The sequence below is a fragment of the Arachis ipaensis genome, chromosome B05 (genome assembly GCF_000816755.2).
Source record: "Arachis ipaensis cultivar K30076 chromosome B05, Araip1.1, whole genome shotgun sequence".
NCBI lineage: Eukaryota > Viridiplantae > Streptophyta > Magnoliopsida > Fabales > Fabaceae > Arachis > Arachis ipaensis.
Window position 1 is genome coordinate 35476041 of NC_029789.2, and position 12172 is coordinate 35488212.

Genomic DNA, 12172 nt, shown 5'->3' on the forward strand with positions numbered 1-12172 from the left:
TTGGTGCACGAAATTGTGATGTCCAGGCTCGAACAATCCCTGGCAATGTGAGCAACTTGGTACGCGTAATCGTGATTACACTTTAATTATGTAAAATTCATGGTTCTTTCTTTCCCTGGCAATGGCGCCAAGAACATGGTGCCAATACCATGGTTCACAACTTCGATACAACTAACCAGCAAGTGTACTGGGTCGTCCAAGTAATACCTTACGTGATTAAGGGTCGAATCCCACGGAGATTGTTGGTATGAAGCAAACTATGGTCACCTTGCAAATCTCAGTTAGGCAGATATAAATGGATAATGGTGTTTTCGAATTTAATATAATAAAATAGGGATAGAAATACTTATGTAATTCATTGGTAGGAATTTCAGATAAGCGAATGGAGATGCTTTTGTTCCTCTGAACCTCTGCTTTCCTGCTACCTTCATCCAATCAGTCTTACTCCTTTCCATGGCTGGCTTTATGCAAGGGCATCACCGTACACCTTAATCTATGGAGTGTAGAAACTCTACCATTGAAAATACATAAGTGAAGGTCCAGGCATGGCCGAGATGGCCAGCCCTCAAATGTGGTCTAAGATAGCATACAACTGATCAAAGATGTCTAATACAATAGTAAGAGGTCCTATTTATAATAAACTAGCTACTAGGGTTTACAGAAGTAAGTAATTGATGCATAAATCCACTTCCGGGGCCCACTTGGTATGTGCTTGGGCTGAGCTTGAGTATTGCACGTGTAGAGGTCCTTCTTGGAGTTGAACGCCAGCTTTTGTGCCAGTTTGGGCGTTCAACTCTGGTTTTGGCTCCTTTTCTGGCGCTAGACGCCAGATTTGGGTAGAGAGCTGGCGTTGAACGCCAGTTTATGTCGTCTATTCTTGGCCAAAGTATGGACTATTATATATTTCTGGAAAGCCCTGGATGTCTACTTTCCAACGCAATTAGAAGCGCGCCATTTCGAGTTCTGTAGATCCAGAAAATCCATTTTGAGTGCAGGGAGGTCAGAATCCAACAGCATCAGCAGTCCTTCTTCAACCTCTAAATCTGATTTCTGCTCAAGTCCCTCAATTTCAGCCAGAAAATACCTGAAATCACAGAAAAATACACAAACTCATAGTAAAGTCCATAAATGTGAATTTAACATAAAAACTAATGAAAACATCCCTAAAAGTAACTAGATCCTACTAAAAACATACTAAAAACAATGTCAAAAAGTGTATAAATTATCCGCTCATCAGTCGTCGCTGTTCCAGCGCCGCTGTCGTCGTTGCGGTGGTCGGGAAGGGGACACGAGTGGGAGAGAGAAAACAGGGATGTTGTCGCCGCGAGTGTCGTTGCCGGAGGACAAGGGAACCGCGCCGCCGTACCTAGCCGCCGGAAAATGTCGCTGCTGTCGCCAACGACCACTGCCGGTAAGGGTTTTAAGTTTGGTTTTTGTACTTTTGGGGTTCCGGCAAGATTTTTGATGTTGCGTGGTTGTTACAGTCACCATCGCCGGGGTTTTTGCTCGCCGCTGTCACTTGGGGTTATTGTCGGAGCTGCTGCCGGGCCGATTCGGAGTCACGGCTATTTCATTTTGTTATTACCGTAAGAGTTTATGTTTCGAAAATCCCTGCATTAGTATTCTGTTATATTTGGTTATAAACTCTGAAGTTTTGGTAACATAAAGTCGAGTCCTGATTATTATATGTTGTGATTAGGGTCGTTATGGTTTTTGAGAAAGTGGGTTGGAGCTGAGGTTGCAGCTGCCGCAACTGCGGGCCGAGAGAAAACGAGTTGTGATGCATTTTAGAGTTTTCAAGTTTTGACAATCGAGGTAGGGGCTTTTTCTAAAAAATCTATTTTATAATTTGGAATTGTTTTAAATGGATATTGATGAGAGAATTACACCTTTTTAGTGATTGTATAAGTCTTATGTATTGTCTGGCTGTGTTCGATAATTATAATTGTTGTTCGATTTAATTATTGACTGATTTTGCTAAACCGGTAGTTGCTGAATTAATTCTTTAAAGTTTTGAAAATGAGTTTGATTCTTAGAAATTGATTTGATTTTGAATCGGTTTCTTTGAGATATGAATTATTGTAATCAGCTTTATTTTTGAACTGATTTGGTCTTGAACCAGTTGGAAAGGATTGCAGAATGGTTTGGTTGGGAACCGAAAAGGGTGGCAAAGTCCAAGTTTTAGGGGAGGTGTTGTCGAAATTCCTATAAAAATCTGAGACTTTGTTTGAAAAGGTTATTTCAAAAGGTTTAGATTTGGGAAATTGTATCATTTGATTTATTAATAAAATATTTATGTTTTCGAGTTTAATTTATTTAAGAAAACTATATGTCTCGAGTTCGATTTATTTAGAAAAGAATTACTTTCTGATTTTAAATCACTGAAGAAAAGTATTATGTTCTAATATCGATTTTAAATATAAAAAGGAATTATGTTTTTAATTGGACTTAAGGATTTCTTTCAGATGAGCTTTTAGTGATTTTAAAGGAAACTGGACTTTGATTGAATAATTGCGTTTGTGACGTTTTGGAAGGAGTCAGAGAATTGGTTTTTGAGAGTGAACCTGAAATGTGGTTTCGATTTAAATGGATTGGTTTCGTTTTAAGTGAATTGGTTTTGAATTGAGTTTGGAACTTGCGGTTTATATGATTCGGTTTTAAAATAAATTCTATTATATTTACTCAAATCAAAGAGCTATGATTTTTAAGGGTTTTTAATAAATTTGAGGAATTGAGATAGGTTGTACTCCCCTAAAGTTTTGAGACTCTGCTGTGAAATTTCATTACTAAATCCTGATTTAACATGAATGATTTTGATGACTATTGCAAGAGATCTACAATTGATATGATGTTAAAGTTTTTTTGGAGTTTTGGAGAATATTACCAAGGAAATGGTTTTTTGGTTTTAAAGGAAATTGATTTGAGAAGTTGGAAACTGATGATGAGTTTTGGAACTTGGAAAAGGATGATGGACTTATTGAAAGTGTGCCAGGCACTATATCCTTGGAACGATAGTGTGCAAGGCACTATATCTCTGGGTTGAATTATGATGGATAACCTTTTCTGCCGCAAGAGTGTGCCAGGCACTATATCCTCGGAATTATGTATGCAAGTGTGCTAGGCACTATATCCTCGGAATGATACAAAAGCATGTCAGGTGCTATATCCTCGGACGTGGTAGAAAAGCGACATCAGAAAGGATGTGTCGGGTTGGCATTTATGGACCGATATGTGATATCATGAGCCAATAGGATAGACATTCATTATATGCATCTATGTGACATTGTTTGGGTGTGCAACTTGTAACTGGTTGCCTATGTGAATAATTATTTTTAACTGCTAATTGACATACTTGATGTAGCTGATTTGTTTGTGTTTGAATCTTTCTACTTGTGTTTGTAACTGAAATTGGTTGAATTGTGGTGATTTTGGATGTTGATTGAGTTATTTGGGCCTAAGGCCGTGATTGATTATGTGATGGGCCAGAGGCCGTGATTGGTTTGAGTTTCTGGTTTAGTAAAGTATAAAAAATCAAACTGGTTCAATATAGACTTAATGTAACACCCTAACTATCAAAATATCACGCTTCTGGCAGCGCTACTCTGATAGCTCGGGTATTACGGCGACACTTAAAATATTTAATACTAAAATATGAGCCTATTTAAAATGAAACATAAATCCATACTTACAACCATATACATACATATACATAGATTTAACTTACAAGCTTTACATAACACAAATCCTATCCCTCTTACAAATTGTGAAAGATAAAGGCGAGGGAATAGTGAATAATAGCTAAAGCAATACAAAACATCGCGACAACAATAACTAGGTAAATTCTTCATGACTTCTGCATCCATATCTTGAAAGGAAAAATCTGTAGGGGGTGAGAACTTCATCCTCGAAAGGGTTCTCAATAGAGGGTTTTGAGAATTGTTATAAGAAGATATTTTAACGAAAACTGTTTTAAAAGCTCAGTAGTCATCGTTGTCTTATGAATTATTCAAACATTGACATGTAATTAAATCCGGAATTCCAACACCCATATCTTAATTTCGTAAAAGTTCCATTCTTTATAAATAGACATAATATTCAATGTAAATACCAAGGGATCAATCAACCCAAACTCACCCATCACGGCCTCTAGTCCAATATACAATTAAATCTTGGCCTCCAGCCCAATATACAATTAAATCTCGGCCTCCGGCCCAACAAAACTCATCACCACCATCATCAACCCACCACCAATACTTAAAACAGAAATCAATCACAAGCACAAACAAATACAAGGAAAACACACTTAAAGAGCAGTTACAGAAAATATCACAGATACCAGTTAAGCAGAACTTATCAGGTAGGCAAACCAAAACAATATAAGCACACCCAAACAATGGCAAACAAATGCAATATGATGCATGCCTGTCCTACTGGCCGTGAGCTCACGTGTCAGTTATTTTGCCAGAGCCCGACACATCCGGTAGCTAACCCGGATATCATCCTCTTGAAAACCGGTGGGCGTTACACCACCACGAATCCTACCATTGCGAGCGGCACACCACCACGAACCTCGCAAGATCTTCAATTGGAAAACAACACACACATGTGGGCGGTAAACCACCACGAACCCCACAAAGCATTCACTTTAAAAACTTGTGGGTGGTAAACCACCACGAACCCCACACAATATTCTCTTTAAAAACATGTGGGCGGTACACCACCACGAACCCCACATACATCTCGACACTGGAAAAGCGGTAAACCACCACAAACCTTGCCAGGTCAAAGCTCAAAACAATTTCATTTTTAAACCTCTTTCTTAATATTTCACCAACCTTTTATCAGCAAGTAATACAATAGTACATTCTCAGAAATATTTGATAATAATATAGGAATCTTTTCTTAAGATCCATACCCAAGGTAGTTACCAAAATAACACCGGTAGCCTAATTTCAATTCTGTTTTTAAAATACCAAATGAATTCGGAATTGCACAAACTTTATGTCCAGGCAACCGTCTCGGATTAAGCTTTCTAATAAAATAAAAATCATAATTTTTTGATCAATCTAGCTTCGGGAATAGAAGGAAAACCGTACCTGCTCTGCAATACTTAAAAACCAGAAAAACAGCAGTAGTGTGTCATATTCAATATTCCATATAAAATTCAAATTAATTCAAACCATCTTCAAATTTAATATGGTTAAACTTAACTTATCCAAGTTTTTTTTTCAATTGATTCCAGGTCAACATCATTTTTAATGAAGAAGTTACATAATTTGAAAGTTAGATAGAAAAAATTCAAAATCTGTTTTAGAAATCAAGCAGCTTAGTATCTTTCAACTTGTATAACTTTTACTACAAAATTTCAATTAGGCTAAAGTTTGGTTCGAAAACTCCTAACTTATCTAGAAATAAGTGTGTCTTAGTTACAACCCAATTTCTATTCAATTCTAAGAGTTACAAGCATTGGAAGTTGATGCATAACTTGTTGAAAACTTATTCTTTCAAGCTTTGATCACTAGTTTTCAAAAATTCACAACTCCCAATCCTTAACTCCTAAAATTATGAAATTTTAAAGAAATAAATCAAGTTAATCAAATTTTAAAACAAAATTAATCTCACTCCAAAACTCAGCTCGTAGGAGTCGCAGCAAAACAAACAAGTTGCTGCCTTGTTTGAACTTCTCTGCTGCAGGACAGATTATCAACTTAACTTAAAAATTCGCCATAAATTGTATATTTAACAAAAAATGCCTCAAATTTTTCAGTCCAATTTCCTATATTCCCAAGTTTAATCCAGACTTAGTCCCATGCAATTCCGATCATCACAGAATTAATTATAGCTTTTTAAAGTTTCTGACTTCGTTTAAAAGTAATACAGAAAATCAAATTTCATAATTCAACTTTGAAAAATCATAACTAATTCTCTAGTTAATACGAAACCTTTAAAATTGAATATTGATAACTATACTTGTTGTAGTTTGCTTCGCTTTTACTCTCATATAATTTCAATCACTATTAAGATGCCGGTTCACTTTCAAAGTTGCCGTTTTATTTCAAAACTTCAGATTTTCAACAAGTAGTTTAATATTTCAAAATTCAACCCCTTTTATACTTCTCAAAATCAATTCCAAATCAACTACCAACCAAAATTCATTGCCATCACAATACATCAATAACCAGCTCAACGACAACAATCCACTATAATCAATCAATATCACTAATCAACAATTCAACCAATTTCCATATACTCAATCACTACAACAAATATGGCCTTTAGCAATGCCAAATTTTGCAACGCCTTAAAAATGTTCTCTTAGATAGTTTTAGAGGACGGTTTTTTGTAGTGTTACTGTTGAATTCAATTTTTCATTATTTTATAGCAACAAATTAAAACCGTTCTCTTTGACTATTTTAAAGAACGGTTTTATAACCATTACCATGATTTATTTTTAAGCAACGGTTTTTTATTGTTGTTTAAATAATTATATAAAAAAAATGCATAAAAACCGTTGTCAAAATGCTACACTTTAAAACCGTTCTATTAGATGGTCTTAGACAACGATTTTTACAATGTTGCTGTTGAAGTTCAATTTTTCATTACGTTATAGCAACAAAATAAAACCGTTCTCTTTGACTATTTTAAAGAACGATTTTATAACCATTACAACAATTGCTTATCAAACAACAATTTTCTAATATTATTTAAATAATTATACAAATTAAAAAATACATATAAAATAATTATATTTATTTTATAATTTAAAATATTTATGTATAATTTTTATTATAATTAGTTATTTCATATAAATTGAAATTAAAATTCTGGTGATGGAAAAATAATAAAAGGAAATATGATTTAATTTGTCTGCCAATGACTGGTCTTGATCTTATTCTAGGGTTGGACTGGTTATCCAAGAACCATGTTCTGCTCGACTGTTCTGCAAAATCAGTGTGCTTTATGCGGGAAGACATAGAAGGGCCGATTGTGGCAAATAGCTACTACTTGAATTCTATGATGGTGAATTGTTCTGGGCTGAATGTCAGGGTATCATGTTGTTAACTGCGAGTGTTTCAGGTGATGATCAAAGCTTGGAGCGAATTCTGGTTGTGTGTGAGTTTCTGGACGTGTTTTCCGACGATATTGATGAATTTTCACCTAACCGAGAGGTTGAATTCGCTATTGAGTTGGTGCCTGGGGCCGGTCCAATCTCGAGTGCTCCTTATAGGATGTCACCTCTAGAAATGGCCGAGCTGAAGTCTCAGCTAGAAGATCTATTGGGTAAGAACTTTATCTGACTGAGTGTTTCTCCGTGGGGCGCGCCAGTGTTACTGGTGAAGAAGAAAGACGGGAGTATGCGCTTATGTGTTGATTATCAGCAACTAAACAAGATTACTGTGAAGAATAAATACCCGTTGCCAAGACGACCTGATGGACCAGTTACAGGAAGCCGGTGTGTTCTCTAAGATTGATCTACGATTAAATACTTTAAGTTTAAGTTAATTAATATTTATGTACAACTTTTATTTTAATTAGTTATTTTATATAAATTAAAATTAAAGTTATGATGGAAATATAATGAAAGGTCATATAATTTTATTTAGGTAATTGATATTTCGAGTTTAACCGTATTTTATAAAATGTGATTAGTATGTTTACTTCATAATTTAAATTAGAAATAATTATTTGAGCTCATTAATAGATTAATAGATAAAATCTTATACGTTTTGAAAATAATTTTTATAGTATTATATTTGAATCTTAAATTATTATTCTATCTCAAATATTTTATAAAATTGTTATATTACTCATATGAATTTTACCTTCTCTAAATTCCCAAATAAATTCCTAATTTTACAAATTCCTAACCCTAATCTAATGAAAAACACACACACACACACAGAGCAGAAGAAAGGAAAAGAAAGGAAACGGGAAGCTTGAGGGGGAGACAGAAGAAAAGAAAGAAGGAAAGGGAGACAGGACGAGGGAGAAGAAGAGAGGGGAAGGAACAACGCCATGGAGCTTGGTGCCACTGGTGAGCTGCCGTCGCAGAGAAGAAAGGGAGAGGCGAACGTGACCCACGAAGAAGAGGGAGGAGCCGCCGTCGAGCCATGCCCCGTCGCCGTTGTTCGTGCATCGCCGTTGTCGTTTGCTGAGGGTGAGACGCGAAGAGAAGATGATGACCTGCACCATCACGCCTCACTGCCTTCGTCGAGCCTTCATCACTGTTGCACCTTATTCCCGTTGCCATTAGGGTTTGCTGATGCTGCCATTGAGAGAGCCGCCGCTGGGGGGAGCCGAATACGGAGATCAGGTCACTGTCGATGTGGTCGCAGAAAGGGAGAAATGGATGCGCATGAGAGAGTGATGCAGCAGAGGAGGAGTCGTTCCTCTGCCGCTACTGTTGCCTGAAATCTTGGTTATTGCCGTCGTTCATGGTAAGTTAGTTGTGTCCTAGTTACCAGAACCACTATCTCTGAACCCTATTTACTTTGTAACACTCTTGTATTTGTTTCTGATGTTCCTGGCTCTATTGCATTTTTGGAATCGTCATAGCTGAAGCTTGTCACCGGAGAAGACAAGCCACTGTGCCATCCCCTTAGTTCTAACACCGTCGAGGAGAGGGATGTGTCGCAACTTCTGAATCATGCCATGTCACTAGTTCTCTACGTCCTCATTGCGTCTCAACCTCTGTTTAGGTAACTCTAGTGTCTCATTTTCTATGATTTTACAGTGATTAAAGAGTCAAAGAAAGATATGATGAAAGAGTATGAAAGGGTTGCGCTTCATCTTGATAAAGTTAAGCTGGTTTGTAGTTTACTCTTAAAAGCTTTTCACTGCTATTTGGAACCAAATGCACGATTCTTTTTAAGGATATCATTTTGCTTTTCTAGTTATTTGATTTTAGCTTAACTGATTACAAAGGAATTATTTTGAGAATTTTATGAATGTGCTATTGTTTCAAACTTCAAATTAGAGCAGGTATTGGTATGATACTTCCAAGTACATAGTAAAGGTTATAAATTAGAAACATTTACTTGATAATTTATTAGTCTATCATGTTAAATCTTTCATGTAGATATATGGAATTTCGATATGGATTTGCGCGTACTGATAGGTCTTGCAGAGATTAATTGATGTTCAAAAAGTAAAGGCCTGTGCATCAAAAGATGACCCTTTGGAGTTATGCTCACCTATGACAAAAGTTACTCTTGTGGCTAAGGTAATGCTTTCTCTGCTCTAGTCAAATGTTGATGGCTACATGAAAATAAGATACATGAATATAGCATGTTAAAAAAAATTCAGTTATTTTATCCCCAAAAATAAAATGCAGTTAGTATTGATGGTTCACTTTATTTTATTTTGGATATTTTATACCTTTCCTACCATTATGATTTGCAACTTGGTCTGTGCGATGGTTCGCTTTAGTTTTCCTGTGTCTTTGGTATGAACTACAGTGGCTGCAGAATTCCTATGTACCTAATCATCTTGATGTGATATTAAAACCATTATGTACTCCCAAGTCTCTAACATCTCTTTCAATTCATGAAAAGAGGGTTGGGTTAGGTTAGGTATGTTAAATCCTGTCATTTTTAATTGAGAACAAAATAGGTAGACCTTGTTTTGTCAATTAGTTACTTTGTTGATTGATTTTTCTCTCTTTAATGAGATTTTGTTCTAAGCAATGTTAGGGGAAAATAGTTCTGCATCATCATCGATTCCTGCTCTGTAATCCGCTGCTGTTCCGTGCTCTCCTCTCTGCTTGCGTCCGCTACGATGTCCCCCACTTGGTCTGCTGAGGTTCGGTTACGGTGTGTGTTTGGATTAAGCTTATTTTCTATTATTAATCAAAGAGTCATTTAGCTGAATATGTTCTCTCTGTGTAAAAAGTTAAGCATAGAACTTTTGTTATAATTCAATTTAGTTTGAAATTAAAAGAGTCATATAGTTGAACATGTTCTCTCTATGTAAAAAGTTAAGCATAGAAGTTTTGTTTTAATTCAATTTAGTTTGAAATTAAGCTAAGTTGTTTTATTGAGCATAATATTAATGTTAATGGTTGTTTCTTAATTGCTAGTTAGTTTATTTTGTTTCTTAATTGCTAGTTGGTTTAATTGCTAGTTGGTTGATTCTCTCAATGGATGTATTAGTGTTTCACTAAATGAGTATTTAAATTTTGGTAAATATTTAGGGAAAAAATTTGTTTGATGACTCGGCTGAGAACATTCTCGGTGGCAGCAGACTTGGAAACAAATTTTGCGACTCTTCTAAGAGCCAAGTCCTTAGGAGTTCCTCAACAGATAAAGAGAGAGCAAATAATGTTGCTAAAGATCAAAGTTGTGATATGCTTTGTGTTGCATGTTTCTCTTCTATGCTTCTTGTAGTTTGCATTTTGTTTGATGCTAATCAATGTTCTTTTAATTACTTTCGCAGTTACATGTTGATTGAGAATGCTACTTGCTGCAGTAGGTTCTTCGTCGGTAACGGCTTAGCTAGTGTCAACGTGTATAGATTTTAAACTTTTAAGTTTTTTGGGTGTGCAAACAATGAATTAATTAATTCTAATTTGGATTTGAATTTAGTTTGGTGCATTTTAAGTTGTAAAATGATGCAAAGCAATGAGTACTACTTTTCTTTATTATGTATATTTTTCTTTAATCAAACTTCAGCGACACAAAAATTTGTCTGTAAATCAAATTTAATGGTAAATGTTCAATTAATTTTTTTAGTGATTTGATTCAAATAGTTAAACTTATTTATCGACACTAAATTTAAATAGTTGGAACTAATTTCAATGCAACATGAGAAAACTATTGTAAATAAAGAATTATATAATTACAAAAAACCGTTGTGAAAAGTCACAAAAGACAATGGTGTTAAAACCGTTGTCAAAGACAACTACAAAATGGCATGGAATTAAAACCGTTGCAAAAAGAAACACCAAAGGCAACGCTTTTAAACCGTTGTCTTTGTGAATAACAAAACTATAACAACTTAAAACCGTTGCCTATCCAGTTATGGTTTTAAACCGTTACGTCATAAAAGACAATGGTTTTAAACCGTTGTCTATTCAGTAATGGTTCTAAACCGTTCTTTAAAAATTGTTGTCAAAACCGTTATCTATGCTTGTAACTATGGCAACGGTTTTTTAGTTGCCGTTGCCTTAGATAAAAAACCATTACCTTTGAGCATTGGTAACGGCCGCATATACCACAGGTGAAAAACTGTTGTCAAAGCGTTGCCTAAAGTTTTAGGAACGGTTTTCCGATCTATGGAAACGGTTTTTGACCGTTGCGAAAACCCTTATTTGTTGTAGTGAATTAAGATCCACAATCTCCAGCCACCTCAATCACCTCAATCAAGCAAACAATTTCGTTATACAAAATAATTCAATTCAATCCATAATATTTACGTAATCATAGAGTAAATATATTTTTTGTTTTAATATCAATTTATAACAACTCTTGAAAGAAAAATAAGTTTAAGAAAAATGCCCCTACCTCGATTGCGATTTATCCACATGACAGAAACTCTTTTTCTCACAGTCCACAACAACACAGCCTTAACCACAGTTCCTTACTGCTTCAGCAACAACAGCCATAACTTTAAATGCGATACGAAATAACCAAAACTCACCCTAAAGCAATAACGCCACAAATTCCTCAATAACGTAGAGCAAAAAAGCGACTAAACCAGTTTTTGGAGTAAAGAAACTTACTGAAATCGAGGCTAAGTGGGGAAACGAAACTGCAGCGGCTCCGAAGAGCTCCAGCAGCGATCAAAACTCCAGTGACGGTGGCTGTAACAACATGCAATGACAATAAAGCTCCCGAAATATCAAAAGGATGCCGGCAGCATTTCCGACAATGGAAGCGACGTATCTCGGCGGCGAAGGCTCGACCATCCATTACCCGCAACGGCGACGCAGCGTACGACGGTGACTCGGCAGATCGGTGGTGAGGGGAACCAACCCAGTCTCGGATCTCTCTCTCTCTCTCTCACGCATCTCTCCTCCGCGACAGCGCAGTTGGCGGCGACAAGGACGAACGGCGGCGCGAGCAGCAGTACGCCATGGCGGCAGCGAGCTTTTCCTTCCCCAGTGCCTTCCCTCTCTCTCGGGTCTCCCTTCCCCGTTTTCCTCTTTCTTTCTTCTTTTCTTTCTTTCATTTCA

At 36.2% G+C, this 12172-nt stretch overlaps 1 protein-coding gene across 1 annotated transcript; it reads left to right on the plus strand.

Annotated features, from left to right (window-relative positions):
- Nucleotides 7954-8609, plus strand: LOC110262818. The gene is made up of 2 exons (XM_021103491.1): nucleotides 7954-8438; nucleotides 8557-8609. Exon 1 carries the CDS (start codon nucleotides 8017-8019, stop codon nucleotides 8410-8412), a length of 396 nt encoding a protein of 131 aa, XP_020959150.1. The 5' UTR covers nucleotides 7954-8016; the 3' UTR covers nucleotides 8413-8438; nucleotides 8557-8609.

What these genes read in the sequence shown, in the direction of transcription:
- LOC110262818 (XM_021103491.1), top strand. Translation starts at nt 8,017, where the DNA reads ATGGAGCTTGGTGCCACTGGTGAGCTGCCGTCGCAGAGAAGAAAGGGA.